Source organism: Neoarius graeffei, chromosome 2 (assembly GCF_027579695.1).
Source record: "Neoarius graeffei isolate fNeoGra1 chromosome 2, fNeoGra1.pri, whole genome shotgun sequence".
NCBI lineage: Eukaryota > Metazoa > Chordata > Actinopteri > Siluriformes > Ariidae > Neoarius > Neoarius graeffei.
In genome coordinates, this window is record NC_083570.1 from 11,448,287 (window position 1) to 11,462,831 (window position 14,545).

General features: G+C 42.2%; 1 protein-coding gene across 2 annotated transcripts; it reads right to left on the reverse strand.

Annotated features, from left to right (window-relative positions):
- Window positions 1–1,574: 1,574 nt before the first annotated feature.
- mrpl19 (mitochondrial ribosomal protein L19) lies at window positions 1,575–14,068 on the reverse strand. Of its 2 annotated transcripts, none has more exons than XM_060913809.1 (6): window positions 13,988–14,068; window positions 10,974–11,097; window positions 7,881–7,999; window positions 7,664–7,798; window positions 2,025–2,206; window positions 1,575–1,944 (listed from the first exon to the last, which is right to left on the reverse strand). In XM_060913809.1, the coding sequence occupies exons 1-6, from the start codon at window positions 14,055–14,057 to the stop codon at window positions 1,723–1,725; spliced, it is 852 nt and encodes a 283-aa protein (XP_060769792.1). In that variant the 5' UTR covers window positions 14,058–14,068; the 3' UTR covers window positions 1,575–1,722. The 2 variants fall into 2 exon arrangements, with proteins under 2 accessions (XP_060769792.1, XP_060769793.1); XM_060913810.1 differs by lacking the exon at window positions 13,988–14,068 and adding an exon at window positions 13,687–13,737.
- Between the last annotated feature and the right edge of the window lie 477 nt (window positions 14,069–14,545).

A 14,545-nucleotide genomic window follows, 5' to 3' on the forward strand; every position in this document is an offset into this window, starting at 1 on the left:
ATTTTCGCCCAATGTATTTTAATAGGGAAAAGGCGGGGTTTCCACTCGTTAGAGTGTCCCTGTCTAGTTTGTAGGCTACGGAAACTTTGAGGAACGAAATAAAAACCGGTATTAACCGGTTACCATTATTTTTAATAAGCGTTTCTGTTCCGGAACATAAAAAATAATAAAGTTTCTGGTTTCGTTTCTGTTCCATGTGAAATAGAAAAAGTTCCCGGTTTTCGTTTTCGTTCCTTGAACCGGTTCAAAGCCCTGGTTCAGACTGCACCCTGAAACGACCCATATCCGATTTTTTTGCCCATATGCGACCTGTATCTGATTTTTTATTGACAATCTGAACGACACAGATCCGATTTTTTCACATGCGACCCAGGCCGCTTGGATATGTGGTCCTAATTCCGATGCATATCCGTTATTTTCACATGCGACTGCAGTCTGACCGGACAGGTCGCATTCATGCGACCTACACGTCATCAACAAGAGACAAACGTCAGTATTCTGCGTTGGCTAATCCCGCCTCTTTGGTGGAAAACAACAACATTTGTACAGTTTTCAGAATTTAAATAGACTTTTATAGAATTGATCAAGCTAATGGTGGATTTGGTAGGGACCTGGATGTTGATCTGTTAGCCTGATTAAATAAAACAGTTTCTATAACTGATTTATAACTTAAACCATCCTGTATTACAAGATAAGATTGTTCTGGAAATTTCCAGTAATTTGACACCTTCGGTCTCATTAGTCTGCTGCCCACATTAATCAGATTATTGCGTGAGTTCTGCCGCCGCCACAAAAACCACATCGCCAGGTCTCGCCTCATCTCCATCGCAAACTGCACTGGTGTTTATGCACCTTGAGCCAGCGCTGAGAGAAGTTGCAGAATTCAGCTGGCTATAAACAATCTAAATAAATATTTATAAAAATGTAGAAAAAGTTTATTAATATGACGAAATAAATATGTGCAAATTATTAAGCCTGAATTAAGAGTTTGGTAATACAGCGGCCGTATCCCAAATGACTGCCTACTGAAGCTCGAGTGCACTATATAGAGTTTAAAAATCCATTACTTCCTAGTAACATGTAGTGCACTTGTATAGAAATTAGAGAGACATTTAGGAGTCAACCCTCGTTACCAGGCTACACGTTTTCATTTCAGTTCAGAAACAAAAACACACACGAGACCTCACACTTTAACCAGATAATAAAAAAAAAGAAATCATTAAACATGAAGAGTGCGCTTTTTTTTGTTTACGTATTACGTAGATGTGCTTATTACGTGTCAATTTGCGCATGCGGGACACTTTTGGGTCGTTTTCCGTTCATATTGGAGATCGCATACAAGTCTCATATAATTGGTAATGTGAACGGTCTAACAAAAAAATCGGATTTCACAACAAATCGGATATGGGTCGTTTCAGGTTGCAGTCTGAACGTAGTGATATTCACACACCAAGCTTCACTTTCACAGCTCATTCATGATCGTATTCGTTATCAGTGCTTGTGATTTTACTCAAACCCAGTGCTTTATGGGAACGTCTGGAGCAATCGGACAAATCTGAAAAAGCTACAACTCATGACACAAATACATTTTATTTCACTTTACGGATACAAACAAACACACACACGGCTTTACGGATCACGATGTCCTTGCTGTACGAGTCCGCTTTAAGATCGTTCACCCAAAACGCCAGACTGGAGGCAGGAGATTGTTGCCTGGTGCCTTCACTTTTTAAGCGCCGCCTGCACTTCCTGGTAGATCTTCTCCTCCAGTGAGGAAGTGTCATACTCCATGAGCATGTCGTACTTCCTCCACGGCTCCGCCCACTCCTGAGCATGCTTCATCTGCTCCGGGGTTAGATAGAGGTCAAAGCGGATTCCCTGGATGTTGAATTTGGGACGCTCCCAGCGCTTGGACCACGGACGAGGCTTCATCTTCACCTTCAGCTGCACACACACAGAGGAGTGTAAACTCGGAGAGAAAGAATAACGGAGTAAAATGTTTCTGTGACCCACCTGGCGCCTACCTGGTTGATGGGGACGTCCTGCGTTTGCGGCAGGTGAACAGGCTTCATGTCGAAGGAGAAGGTGCTGTATTCGGGCAGAGCGTCTCTCAAGTACATCAGGTTATCGTCCAGTCTCTTCTCCAGCTTCAGCACCTCGATGTGCTTCATGCAAGGATTGTACAGCTCATAGCAGATCTCCACCCCTATACACACACGGGACATGCTACCAAGACCAACAGCCAATCACGTCCCTGAAGTACAGTGGTGCTTGAAAGTTTGTGAACCCTTTAGAATTTTCTATATTTCTGCATAAATATGACCTAAAACATCATCAGATTTTCACACAAGTCCTAAAAGTAGATAAAGAGAACCCAGTTAAATAAATGAGACAAAAATATTATACTTGGTCATTTATTTATTGAGGAAAATGATCCAATATTACATATCTGTGAGTGGCAAAAGTATGTGAACCTTTGTTTTCAGTATCTGGTGTGACCCCCTTGTGCAGCAATAACTGCAACTAAACGTTTCCGGTAACTGTTGATCAGTCCTGCACACCGGCTTGGAGGAATTTTAGCCCATTCCTCCGTACAGAACAGCTTCAACTCTGGGATGTTGGTGGGTTTCCTCACATGAACTGCTCACTTCAGGTCCTTCCACAACATTTCGATTGGATTAAGGTCAGGACTTTGACTTGGCCATTCCAAAACATTAACTTTATTCTTCTTTAACCATTCTTTGGTAGAACGACTTGTGTGCTTAGGGTCGTTGTCTTGCTGCATGACCCACCTTCTCTTGAGATTCAGTTCATGGACAGATGTCCTGACATTTTCCTTTAGAATTCGCTGGTATAATTTAGAATTCATTGTTCCATCAATAACGGCAAGCCGTCCTGGTCCAGGTGCAGCAAAACAGACCCAAACCATGATATTACCACCACTGTGTTTCACAGATGGGATAAGGTTCTTATGCTGGAATGCAGTGTTTTCCTTTCTCCAAACATAACGCTGCTCATTTAAACCAAAAAGTTCTATTTTGGTCTCATCCGTCCACAAAACATTTTTCCAATAGCCTTCTGGCTTGTCCACGTGATCTTTAGCAAACTGCAGACGAGCAGCATTGTTCTTTTTGGAGAGCAGTGGCTTTCTCCTTGCAACCCTGCCATGCACACCATTGTTGTTCAGTGTTCTCCTGATGGTGGACTCATGAACATTAACATTAGCCAAGGTGAGAGAGGCCTTCAGTTGCTTAGAAGTTACCCTGGGGTCCTTTGTGACCTCGCTGACTATTACACGCCTTGCTCTTGGAGTGATCTTTGTTGGTTGACCACTCCTGGGGAGGGTAACAATAGTCTTGAATTTCCTCCATTTGTACACAATCTGTCTGACTGTGGATTGGTGGAGTCCAAACTTTTTAGAGATGGTTTTGTAATCTTTTCCAGCCTGATGAGCATCAACAACACTTTTTCTGAGGTCCTCAGAAATCTCCTTTGTTCCTGCCATGATACACTTCCACAAACATGTGTTGTGAAGATCAGACTTTGATAGATCCCTGTTCTTTAAATAAAACAGGGTGCCCACTCACATCTGATTGTCATCCCATTGATTGAAAACACCCGACTCTAATTTCACCTTCAAATTAACTGCTAATCCTAGAGGTTCACATACTTTTGCCACTCACAGATATGTAATATTGGATCATTTTCCTCAATAAATAAATGACCAAGTATGATATTTTTGTCTCATTTGTTTAACTGGGTTCTCTTTATCTACTTTTAGGACTTGTGTGAAAATCTGATGATGTTTTAGGTCATATTTATGCAGAAATATAGAAAATTCTAAAGGGTTCACAAACTTTCAAGCACCACTGTAGCTCTGAATGTCATCTTGGATGATCTACCAAGAACAATTTCACATCACAGGAGCTTTTTTTTTTTTTTAAATCTGATCAACAGTTTGGCTAAAAATTAACTCGGCTCCTGATTTTTCTTGCACAATAAAATAAACAAACACTTGCTAGTTTAATGCTAGGTCGCTCTCTAGCTTACAGAAGGTTTGCGAAACACCGTTACGCCTTCTACCAGGAGTGATGTCCAGTGATGGGAATAACGGGGTTAGAAATAAACGGCGTTACTAACGGCGTTACTTTTTTTAATAACAAGTAATCTAACTAATTACTTTTTACATCGTTATAACGCCGTTCCCGTTACTTACAATAAAATACTATGCGTTACTTTATTAAAGCTGTTCTCATCTGGCACGCTGCTCGCTCAGCCTTTCTTTACTCTGCTTTCGTGTGGGGCGGGGAGACACGAGACAACGGCACAGTAAGCCAATCAGAGTAGATTTGGACAACATACATAGGTAGGCTCCGCCTACTGCACTACTACGCGCTCTTTCAATTGGAAGACACAGCGATGGCGAGCGGTCAGCCCAGCACTGCGCTTTCACACTGGAAATACAGCATTACTTTTCATTACTTGAAATAAAATGCAAAAATGTCTACATGCAATGCACATTATGTCGAGGAACAAAGCGTTTGTCCTCGTCAGTGGCCAGTAATTAATAACATAATTTTAATAACTACAAAAATATATTACATTTGATAGATGTCTTATCTCACATTGTCCCACAAAAATATTAATATAGTGTAGATCAGGGGTTTTCAAAGTGTGGGAGAGTCAGCCCCCCCCCTCGGAGAGCAAATAAACAACAGCGCCCCCCTTACAATTTTTGTTGTTGCTATACTTAATGTTCCATTCGTATTTTTAAAAAATGGTTGTTGTACACATTATTTTTTTCTTTTTCACATTTTAAACATCTGTGCTTTTTAAAACATCTTGTTTTACACATTTTAAACATCCCATAGCATCGTTAGCTAGCACCTCTTGGCAGACAACACACTGTGGCAGTGGAGCATCTTCAGATCCAGTCCATGAAAATCCAAACTTTAAATAATCGTGGTCATACTTTCTTCTTTTTCCAGTCCCCCAGGATTCCGCGGGCCTTTTTTGTGATTGTTGCGGACTAAAATGTCTGATGTTGCGGGGGGTTTTCCAAAAAAATTGCGATGAAAGTTGCGGTGTTTTTTAGGTTTTTGTTGCGATTACATTGCGGGAGGAAGTGAAAGTTGCAAGAAATTGTTGCGATTTTCTCTTTTTGTGATTAAAATTGAGTGATATGTTAAATATTAAGTTATTACTGAAAAACTATTGATTAAAAAAAACAAAGACACTGAGAAATGGTCCTATAAACAACTTTACAAATATAAAAGATTACCACGACTACAAAAATGCAGAAAAATAGGCTTTACTTATCCAAATGCGCCTGTTGGTTCAAAAGTTAAAGTGCAGAGAACCTCACAGCACAACATGAAGTTACCTTAAAATATAATATAAATGCCTCAGCTTTCATGTAAGAAAAAAAACTATTAATACTAGTACTGTGTGCAGGCAGTCTCTCCTGAAGACTAAATTAAACAATAATTATAAACTAATAAAATAAATGGCTCAGGCTTCATAGAAAAAAAAAACAATTTGAACAGAATCTCACAGTATGATGCTGAAGCTGCCTAAACAATGGAAAATAAAATACCATTTTGGCAAAAATGTTGGCATCCATTAACTTCTTGTATTAAGTAAAAAAAAAAATAAAGTGCACACGGTCCTTCACTGTAAACATAACACACTTTCAGTGTTGCCAGATACTGCTGACGTTTTCCAGTCCAAAATATGTTCAAAACCCGCCAAAATGCACTTGAAATCGTCCAATCTGGCAACACGACGCGCATGCTGCTTCTCTTGAACACACGGAAGTAAGGCGGAAGGTAGTTTGTCGACGTCACCTCAAGACGACGCCAACGATTGGTCAAATTTGCGGGAAAGTTGCGGTGATTGGATATAATTGCAACACCGCCCTGAATTCGCGGGGATTGGTTGAATTTGCGCTGAAGTTGCAAATCGCAACATCCTGGAGGCTCTGTTTTTTTTGCTTGGCCCAGACTTTGTCTCCTCACTCACTGTAGCTTTAGGTACTAAAAATCGATCCATTTTGTCTCTCACGTTGCGCCCCCCCGAAGAACTCTGGCGCCCCCCAGGGGGTGCGTGCCCCACACTCTGAAAAGCCCTGGTGTAGATAATGTTACTAATTGGTTCTGTTAAAGGTCCCATGGCATGAAATTTTCACTTTGAGGTTTTTTAACGTTAAAATGAGTTCCTCTGACCTTCTTAAGTCACCCCAGTGGCTAGAAATTTCATAATGTGTAAACCAAACTATGCCCAACATTTGAGAATGGCGCGTCAAAACGGCGCGTTGATAAGCTCTTCCCTTTACTACGTCAGCAAGGGAGATGATCCCCACACCCACCCTCTGGATTCCCACCCACTGTATGGATTGCCCGCCCAGCTCAAAAGTTGCCACCAAACATGGAAGTTGCGCTGTACATGGATGTAACAACACAGAAAAGAGTCTGTTTTTCCTGCCGACGGGAGAGCCCCTGAAGACGCAGTGGCTTAATTTTATTTACTTCAATAATACGCCGTCGAGTCTACCTAAGACGGTGTATGTTTGTCGGAAGCATTTTCCTGAGGAATGTTTCCACAACTTGGGACAGTACAGGGCAGGTTTTGCACATCAACTGTCACTGAAGCCTGGGTCCGTACCAAGCATCCCTGCCGCATCAGCCACAAACAGCGAACAAGTAAGTGTATAACTGTTAAGTCGTTTTGCCGTGTTTTAAAATCGGTGCCACGTTAGCCTTGCAATGGCTACATTAGCTGTGCAGCTAACCGCTTCCTGCAGTTAGCCAGGTACTCTGCACTACAAAACCAAAAAGCATGCAGCATGCTCTGTTATAATAGCCAATCAAAACAGTTTTTACAAAGACACCCACATTCTTTTTTTTTTAAGTCACTCGTTCATTTTATTTGTTTGTTTGTTCAGTAAAAACCCAAACATTTGTTGAATTTATTTTATTTCCTCGCGTCGCACCTTAATGACGTCAGCGCGCGGTATTATTCCCTTCGCGGTTTGTTCCTTCTCTCTCGCCATAGTAAGACACCCACGTCTGCTTGTTCTGACCCACTGGAGGTAGCGTCACAGTGCTGTTAGCCAATCAGAGGTAACACGTTTACATGTCATGAATATTAATGCTAAGACCCGCCCCCACCCTCTACCCTTCCCCACCTCCTGCTTCTCATTAGCAAAACGACGCACTGGGAAAAGCGCTGAAATGGGGCTTTCTCCCAGGAGGCTATATCTACGTGCCGAGGGCTCATTTCGAGAAAGGCTGCGGATATAACATCCGGAAACCTCCACGAGCCCGTTTAAAGCATCAACAAACCACCATGCCATGGGACCTTTAAATGTCCATTTCAGTCATTAAACACATTTAACATTCACTTTTATTATGATTACACTAATTGAATTTGATTTTTTTTTTTGGGGGGGGGGGGGGACAGAAAATGTAACGGAATAATTACTTTCCCTGGTAATTAGTTACTTTTATGACAAAGTAACTCCGTTACTAACTCAGTTACTTTTTGGGAAAAGTGACTAGTAACTATAACTAATTACTTTTTGAAAGTGGCGTGCCCAACACTGGTGATGTCACACTCAGATTTTGGATGTGTGCAAATCAGATCAAACATCGTCAAACGTCACCTTGTCCATCAACGATGTTCCTGAGGATGAAGGTGGCGCCGAGTCCTTTCCCAGAGCGCTGAATGCAGATTCCCACGAAGCGCTTGGTGTTGTTCGCGGCGTATGGGTCTGACGAAGTGACGGACAAAATGCTTCCTGAAAGCAAACGTTACGATCGGACCCTGTTCATCGACTACACAAGAAACGAGTTAAAAAGATCACCTGAACTGCTTCTTACCCACGTAGAACTCAGGAATGTTCAGTGCTTTGCGTCTCTGGATCATGTCTTGGCGCTCGAGGAAGAATTTCAGCGGGTTGGTGCGCTGGCGAGGGGGAATAAACTCCGGACTGACAAACCTGCATCGAAACACAGTGTCAGGTTTTATCACAAATTAAATGTTGCTTTAATATGGCAACAAACAGCGTGAATCAGTCTACACTGATATTCTTAAAAAGATGTTTTTCAGCACTTTGTCTGTCCAGCCGATATGACAGAAAGTACTGGATGCAATAAGACTTCACTGATCACACTTTAAAGGGCTGATGACACGAACATGACTCTATGCAATTTCTTAAATAAACTATACAACATGGCAACCGTTAGATTTCTGTTATAATTACGTGAAAAGAAGCTGTTACACGAATATCCAACTTTTAATTGCACAGCGCAAGAAAACTGGGTCCGTGGCTCGCGGCCATGTTGTGACGTCAGCGGAAGAACACGCTGCGGTTCACTGGCTGTTCTACTCTGGTTCTACTCAATGGAAATGGCGCATGAAAACGCCGGTGAACTCTCTAGTGCTAGCTCTTCCTCTTCTGGGAGTGGGCAATTCCAGCGTTATGGACGTGACACTTGAACTCAAAATGGCAGCAAATGACCCAGTGCATGTTTTATTGTCTCCCAGTATTTAAACAGGTGTTGCATATTTTAAGGCTGTACCATACTGGAGAAGTGATAGAACAAGAACAATTCCCATAGTACATCTAGGGCATGCCAGAAAATGCCAATAAACGATGCGTTATGGACGTGACAGAAAAAGTATCACTTTTCTTGGGTGACTGTACATTTTTACCAAACTCTGTGAAATTGTAAACCTAATGTCGAAATGGAGATATCCATTTGATAGAGGGGTCCAAGGTGAATATTAAAAAATCTTTGTTTAAAATATTTTGTATTTCATGCAGAGTTTCGGAAGGAAAAGTCAGCGTTATGGATGTGACATAATTCCGTTATGGATGTGACGCGTCTGAAATAGACATGGCATATGTTTAGAAAATCAGCAATTTAACCACCATAACCCTTTGAAAAACTCTCTAAATATCAGCTAAAACTATCAAAGTCCTTAAATAATATTTAGGATGGCTATTGTTTTGCTGTTTTGTGGATTTTAGCATACATTTCTGTGGCTTGTGGCAATAATATAGAATTGTACATGACCAAAGTTGATTTTAGCTTGGGTTTTACATTATAAGAAAGAAAGACTGACAGTGACGTATTAGGTTGGTTACAAATTGGTTCAACTGATTCACATCTGTAAAATACAGGCCTAGGTGAGATCTCTGGGAGTGGTTTTGATGTATTACATGTTGCTTTATTTTTGCATGGTGAGGTTGACATTTACATGGAATTGCCCGAGTCTAGAATTGTGTTGATCTCTTCCGAATAGAATCTATGATAGCCTACCCTCTTTACCCTTTGCCTCTCGTTGCTAGGCGGCAGTTACATGAAAGCCGCAAGCTTTCACAAGCAAATACATGACTGATATCACGCCGACTTTATGATTACGTTTATGATTATCATGTAGAATCTATAGCTCTACGTACCTTTATCTTATGTCGTTTCACAACACATGTTCTGACAGGAGGACTGTCTTTGGATCCGGCATAGCTACTAGTAGACCCCCTCCGGAATACTGGCAGTGTTGCCAGATTGGGAGGTTTCCCGCCCAGTTGGGCGGTTTCGAACATATTTTGGGCTGGAAAACTTCAGCAGTATCTGGTAACAGATACTGCTGACGTTTTCCAGCCCAAAATATGTTCAAAACCCACCAAAATGCACTTGAAACCTCCCAATCTGGCAACACTGTGTAGGCACTGCTGATGGTAGTAACACACGTTTGTGCTGAACTGAACACCCAAGAGATTCTTTTAAGCTGGGAAGGGTGTCAAAACAATCCAAATCGAAGTGTTCAGAGCACAGGACGGATGTTGGTGAGGGCTCCCACTTGTCACGAGTGCGCCTGACTCGCTTCACCCACTTCGCATGCACCTCGGGATCTCTGGGAAATTTGAATAAACTTACCCCATCCTTGTGGGTTTTGGAGCAAAAGCCGGCAACACAACGCGAAGGCATAATAACTATATATATATATATATATATATATATATAAAATGTATAATCTCATCTCATCTCATTATCTCTAGCTGCTTTATCCTGTTCTACAGGGTCGCAGGCAAGCTGGAGTCTATCCCAGCTGACTACGGGCGAAAGGCGGGGTACACCCTGGACAAGTCGCCAGGTCATCACAGGGCTGACACATAGACACAGACAACCATTCACACTCACATTCACACCTACGGTCAATTTAGAGTCACCAGTTAACCTAACCTGCATGTCTTTGGACTGTGGGGGAAACCGGAGCACCCGGAGGAAACCCACGCGGACACGGGGAGAACATGCAAACTCCGCACAGAAAGGCCCTCGCCGGCCCCGGGGCTCGAACCCAGGACCTTCTTGCTGTGAGGCGACAGCGCTAACCACTACACCACCGTGCCGCCCATAATGTATAATAATGTCTAATAAAAATATTAATAATGATAAACTGAACACCTGTCGCATCAACAACAAACTGGTAAGTTAGGAGGAAGGTTCTTTCGCTGACGTCATATAGCTCCTCCTCCTCCTCTCTCGTCTCCTGGGTGCTGCAGCCCCATCAAATTTGCCCAAATAGCCGTGTTTTTTATCATAACTTGTAAAATAGGCGCCTTCGTGAATTAATATGGATCATCGGGAATTACTTTTTATGTTATAAAACATCACCAAAGATGTCAAAAACGTGTCATCAGCACTTTAATGTAAAGATGCCATGAAAGTGCTTTATCTTTTCTGAGAATGTAACAATACTGAAACCCTGAGCATCAGCCAATATTGATAAAATGGAAATATATTACAGACAAAAAAAACCCTCCAACGATACCAATCCTGGGTATCGGATCAGTGCCAGCTTTACTCTACTTTGCTTGGTTTGAAATTGTATCCTTGACACTTGATGTATTTGGAACAATATACGCCTGAACCCCAGGATTTATTTCTCAGCAGAAACTTTCTCACCGTCGCACCACTTCTTCCGGCCTCGATTTATCCACGATCACCGGTTTGGCTGGAGGAGTAAACTTGGGCAGGTCATCATTTGAACCCGCAGCCTGTAACCGCACCGGGAACACTGAAAACATGCCTTTGGGAAAAGAAAAAAAAAAACCAGATGATTAAGGTACAAGGAGAACATGTTCTTGGAATAAAACTTTATTATACAGCAGTTAGTTCCAGGTCACTGATCTGATCTGTCGAGCTGCGTTCCAAATGTGCTAAAATGTAGTATTCATGACATCATCAGTGTACAAGACAGTAGTAAGAGCAACCATGTTGTATGGATTGGAGACAATAGATGAACTGGACTGGAAATAGTGGAATTGAAGATGTTGAGATTCTCTTTGGGAGTGATAAAGTTGGACAGGATTAGAAATGAGTAGGTATATTAGAGGGACATGTAGGACGACTTGGAGACAAAGTAAGAGGGGGAGATTGAGATTGAGGAGACATTAGATTAGATTCAACTTTGTCCTTGCACATGTCACAGGTACAGGGCAATGAAATGCAGACTGCATCTAACCAGAAGTCTCATCTCATTATCTCTAGCCGCTTTATCCTTCTACAGGGTCGCAGGCAAGCTGGAGCCTATCCCAGCTGACTACGGGCGAAAGGCGGGGTACACCCTGGACAAGTCGCCAGGTCATCACAGGGCCGACACATATGGCCCTTTTCCACTACTCTTTTTCAGCTCACTTCAGCTCACTTCAGCCCGACACGGCTCGCGTTTCGACTATCTAAGAACAGCACGACTCAGCTCGCTTCAGCCCTGCTTAGCCCCTAAAACTCGCACAGTTTTGGAGTGGGGCTGAAGCGAGCCAAACCGAGCCGAGTGAGTCTGGGGGCGTGCACTGATTGGTGAGGAGGAGTGTCCTCACACACGCCCCGCGAGCACGCTGGGATCTGTAAACACCGCAAACCCGGAAGAAGAAGAATTACGAATTACAAGAATTTCTGAAGCCTTATGCGCCTCGCCTCATCTATACGCTCTTGCCAGTATCTGTTGGCGTTGTCGGTGACAACAAGCCACAGCACCAAGACCAGCAACACTAACGACTCCATGTCCATGTTTATTGTTTACTATTCAGGTCGTGAGACTACCGCTTAAAAGCTCACTGATGTCACTGTTTGCACTGCTTAACGACATCACGTGACGTCCACCCACTTTCGCTAACTCCACCCAATGTGTCCACCCACTTCCAGCCAGCACGGTTCAGCGCGGTTGTAGTCGAAATGCAACTCCAACAGCCCCGTTCAGCCCGACTCAGCACAGCACGGCTCAGCACGGCTCAGCCGCGTTTGTAGTGGAAAAGCAGCATTAGACACAGACACACTCACTCACATTCATTCACACTCACATTCACACCTACGGTCAATTTAGAGTCACCAGTTAACCTAACCTGCATGTCTTTGGACTGTGGGGGAAACCGGAGCACCCGGAGGAAACCCACGCGGACACGGGGAGAACATGCAAACTCCGCACAGAAAGGCCCTCGCCGGCCACGGGGCTCGAACCCGGACCTTCTTGCTGTGAGGCGACAGCGCTAACCACTACACCACCGTGCCGCCCCGGTATAATGATATGACAGATATTTACAATATGTTTGAAATGTGCAATACGAATGAACTGTAGTGCAATGGTATGATATATATTTGCAGTATATACAAAATATGGTATGAATAAACAGTAGTGCAAATAGTGATAGTGCAATGAAGTCAATTCAGTTTGTTGGGGGGAAAAGAACCTGGACACTGAACCTGGTGGGAAAAGAATGCTCGAGATGGAGTTGCCAGGAAGAAGGAAAAGATGAGGACGGTTAGTGTGACAGAAGATGATCCGGAGGACAGGAGGAGATGGAGGGACAGCCAAAAGAAGAAGGTGCTATAAAGTGAATGCAGCTTCTTCAGGATGTATTTTTCTCAGCGGATCAAAAATAAACAGAACGTTTGGTCATATCGTGTGTGAAATGTCGCCTGCTCGATATTGATTTCTTGTTTACAGAACTGGTGTAGGCGGCACGGTGGTGTAGTGGTTAGCGCTGTCGCCTCACAGCAAGAAGGTCCTGGGTTCGAGCCCCGGGGCCGGCGAGGGCCTTTCTGTGCGGAGTTTGCATGTTCTCTCCGTGTCCGCGTGGGTTTCCTCCGGGTGCTCCGGTTTCCCCCACAGTCCAAAGACATGCAGGTTAGGTTAACTGGTGACTCTAAATTGACCGTAGGTGTGAATGTGAGTGTGAATGGTTGTCTGTGTCTATGTGTCAGCCCTGTGATGACCTGGCGACTTGTCCAGGGTGTACCCCGCCTTTCGCCCGTAGTCAGCTGGGATAGGCTCCAGCTTGCCTGCGACCCTGTAGAAGGATAAAGCGGCTACAGATAATGAGATGAGATGAGAACTGGTGTATAATCAAAAAGAGAGAAAGTCATGCAGGTGTCCAGAATATCAGCACGGCTGTGATCCCCTACAGCCGAGCTCATATTCTGTATAACTGAATTATTGCTTAATTACATTCAGGGAAGTTTCCTTTAAAGGAAATGTGATATTCAAAAATATGCATTTTTAAAAATATTACACATATACGCTTGCAATCTCATACTGTGAGTGAATGTAATACTCTAACTAAATATAAGTATTATGAAAATATAATGTATCATATATAAATGTTTTTTTTTAATTACACACGTTTATGAAGGGTGCCAATACTTCTGGAGTACCTCATATCTCTGCTTTTCTTCTAAACTACCACAACGCACAAATACATAATACAATAAATACATATATTCATAACAAAAATAAATCACAGCAAGTATGAAATAATGACTTTTAAGCACCATGTTAAATACAGAAACAGTTGTTTGCTTGCGCATGCGCACACACCCGTTTATATATATACATATATCCCTGTAATATCTATTCACAATACATTACTCACTGTATTTTACTTATATTCTGATTAATAACAATAATGCTTTAAATGACATACGTTCATTCTGAAAGTGCACATTTCGCGCTAATCCTATCAGCGCTCCTGCCCTCTGTGTGCGCGCTGCCATGTTTAAATCACGTGACGTATCGAATACGGAGGCTGCAAAAGGACAAACGGAGGTTAAAAAAAAAGCGTTGTGGGTTTTTTTAACACTGATTTTTACGATTTTATGACTTTAAATAATCCAAAATTACATGAAGGGATATTTTGTGAATTAAAATAAACATGTATTTACCCTGGATATATGAATATATCGTATATTTTATGTTTTGTTTTGTTTATTTGGCCATAAACGTACAATAAAAACGGTACAGATGTGGCAGGGATGACACAAAAAAGCATAAAAACTTGTTTCCATTGTGGTCCCTTATCACAAACAAATAATAGCTAGACACAATTAAAAAATAACAAAATAAAAATAATTTGACAATACTGTATAACTGAATATCATGGGGAAGCATAGCAAAAATGTGAAAACTAATACCATAACAAATAATCCTGAACAATATTGATAATGTTAATAATAATTTAAAAAAACAAGAAAAGCAAGAGAAA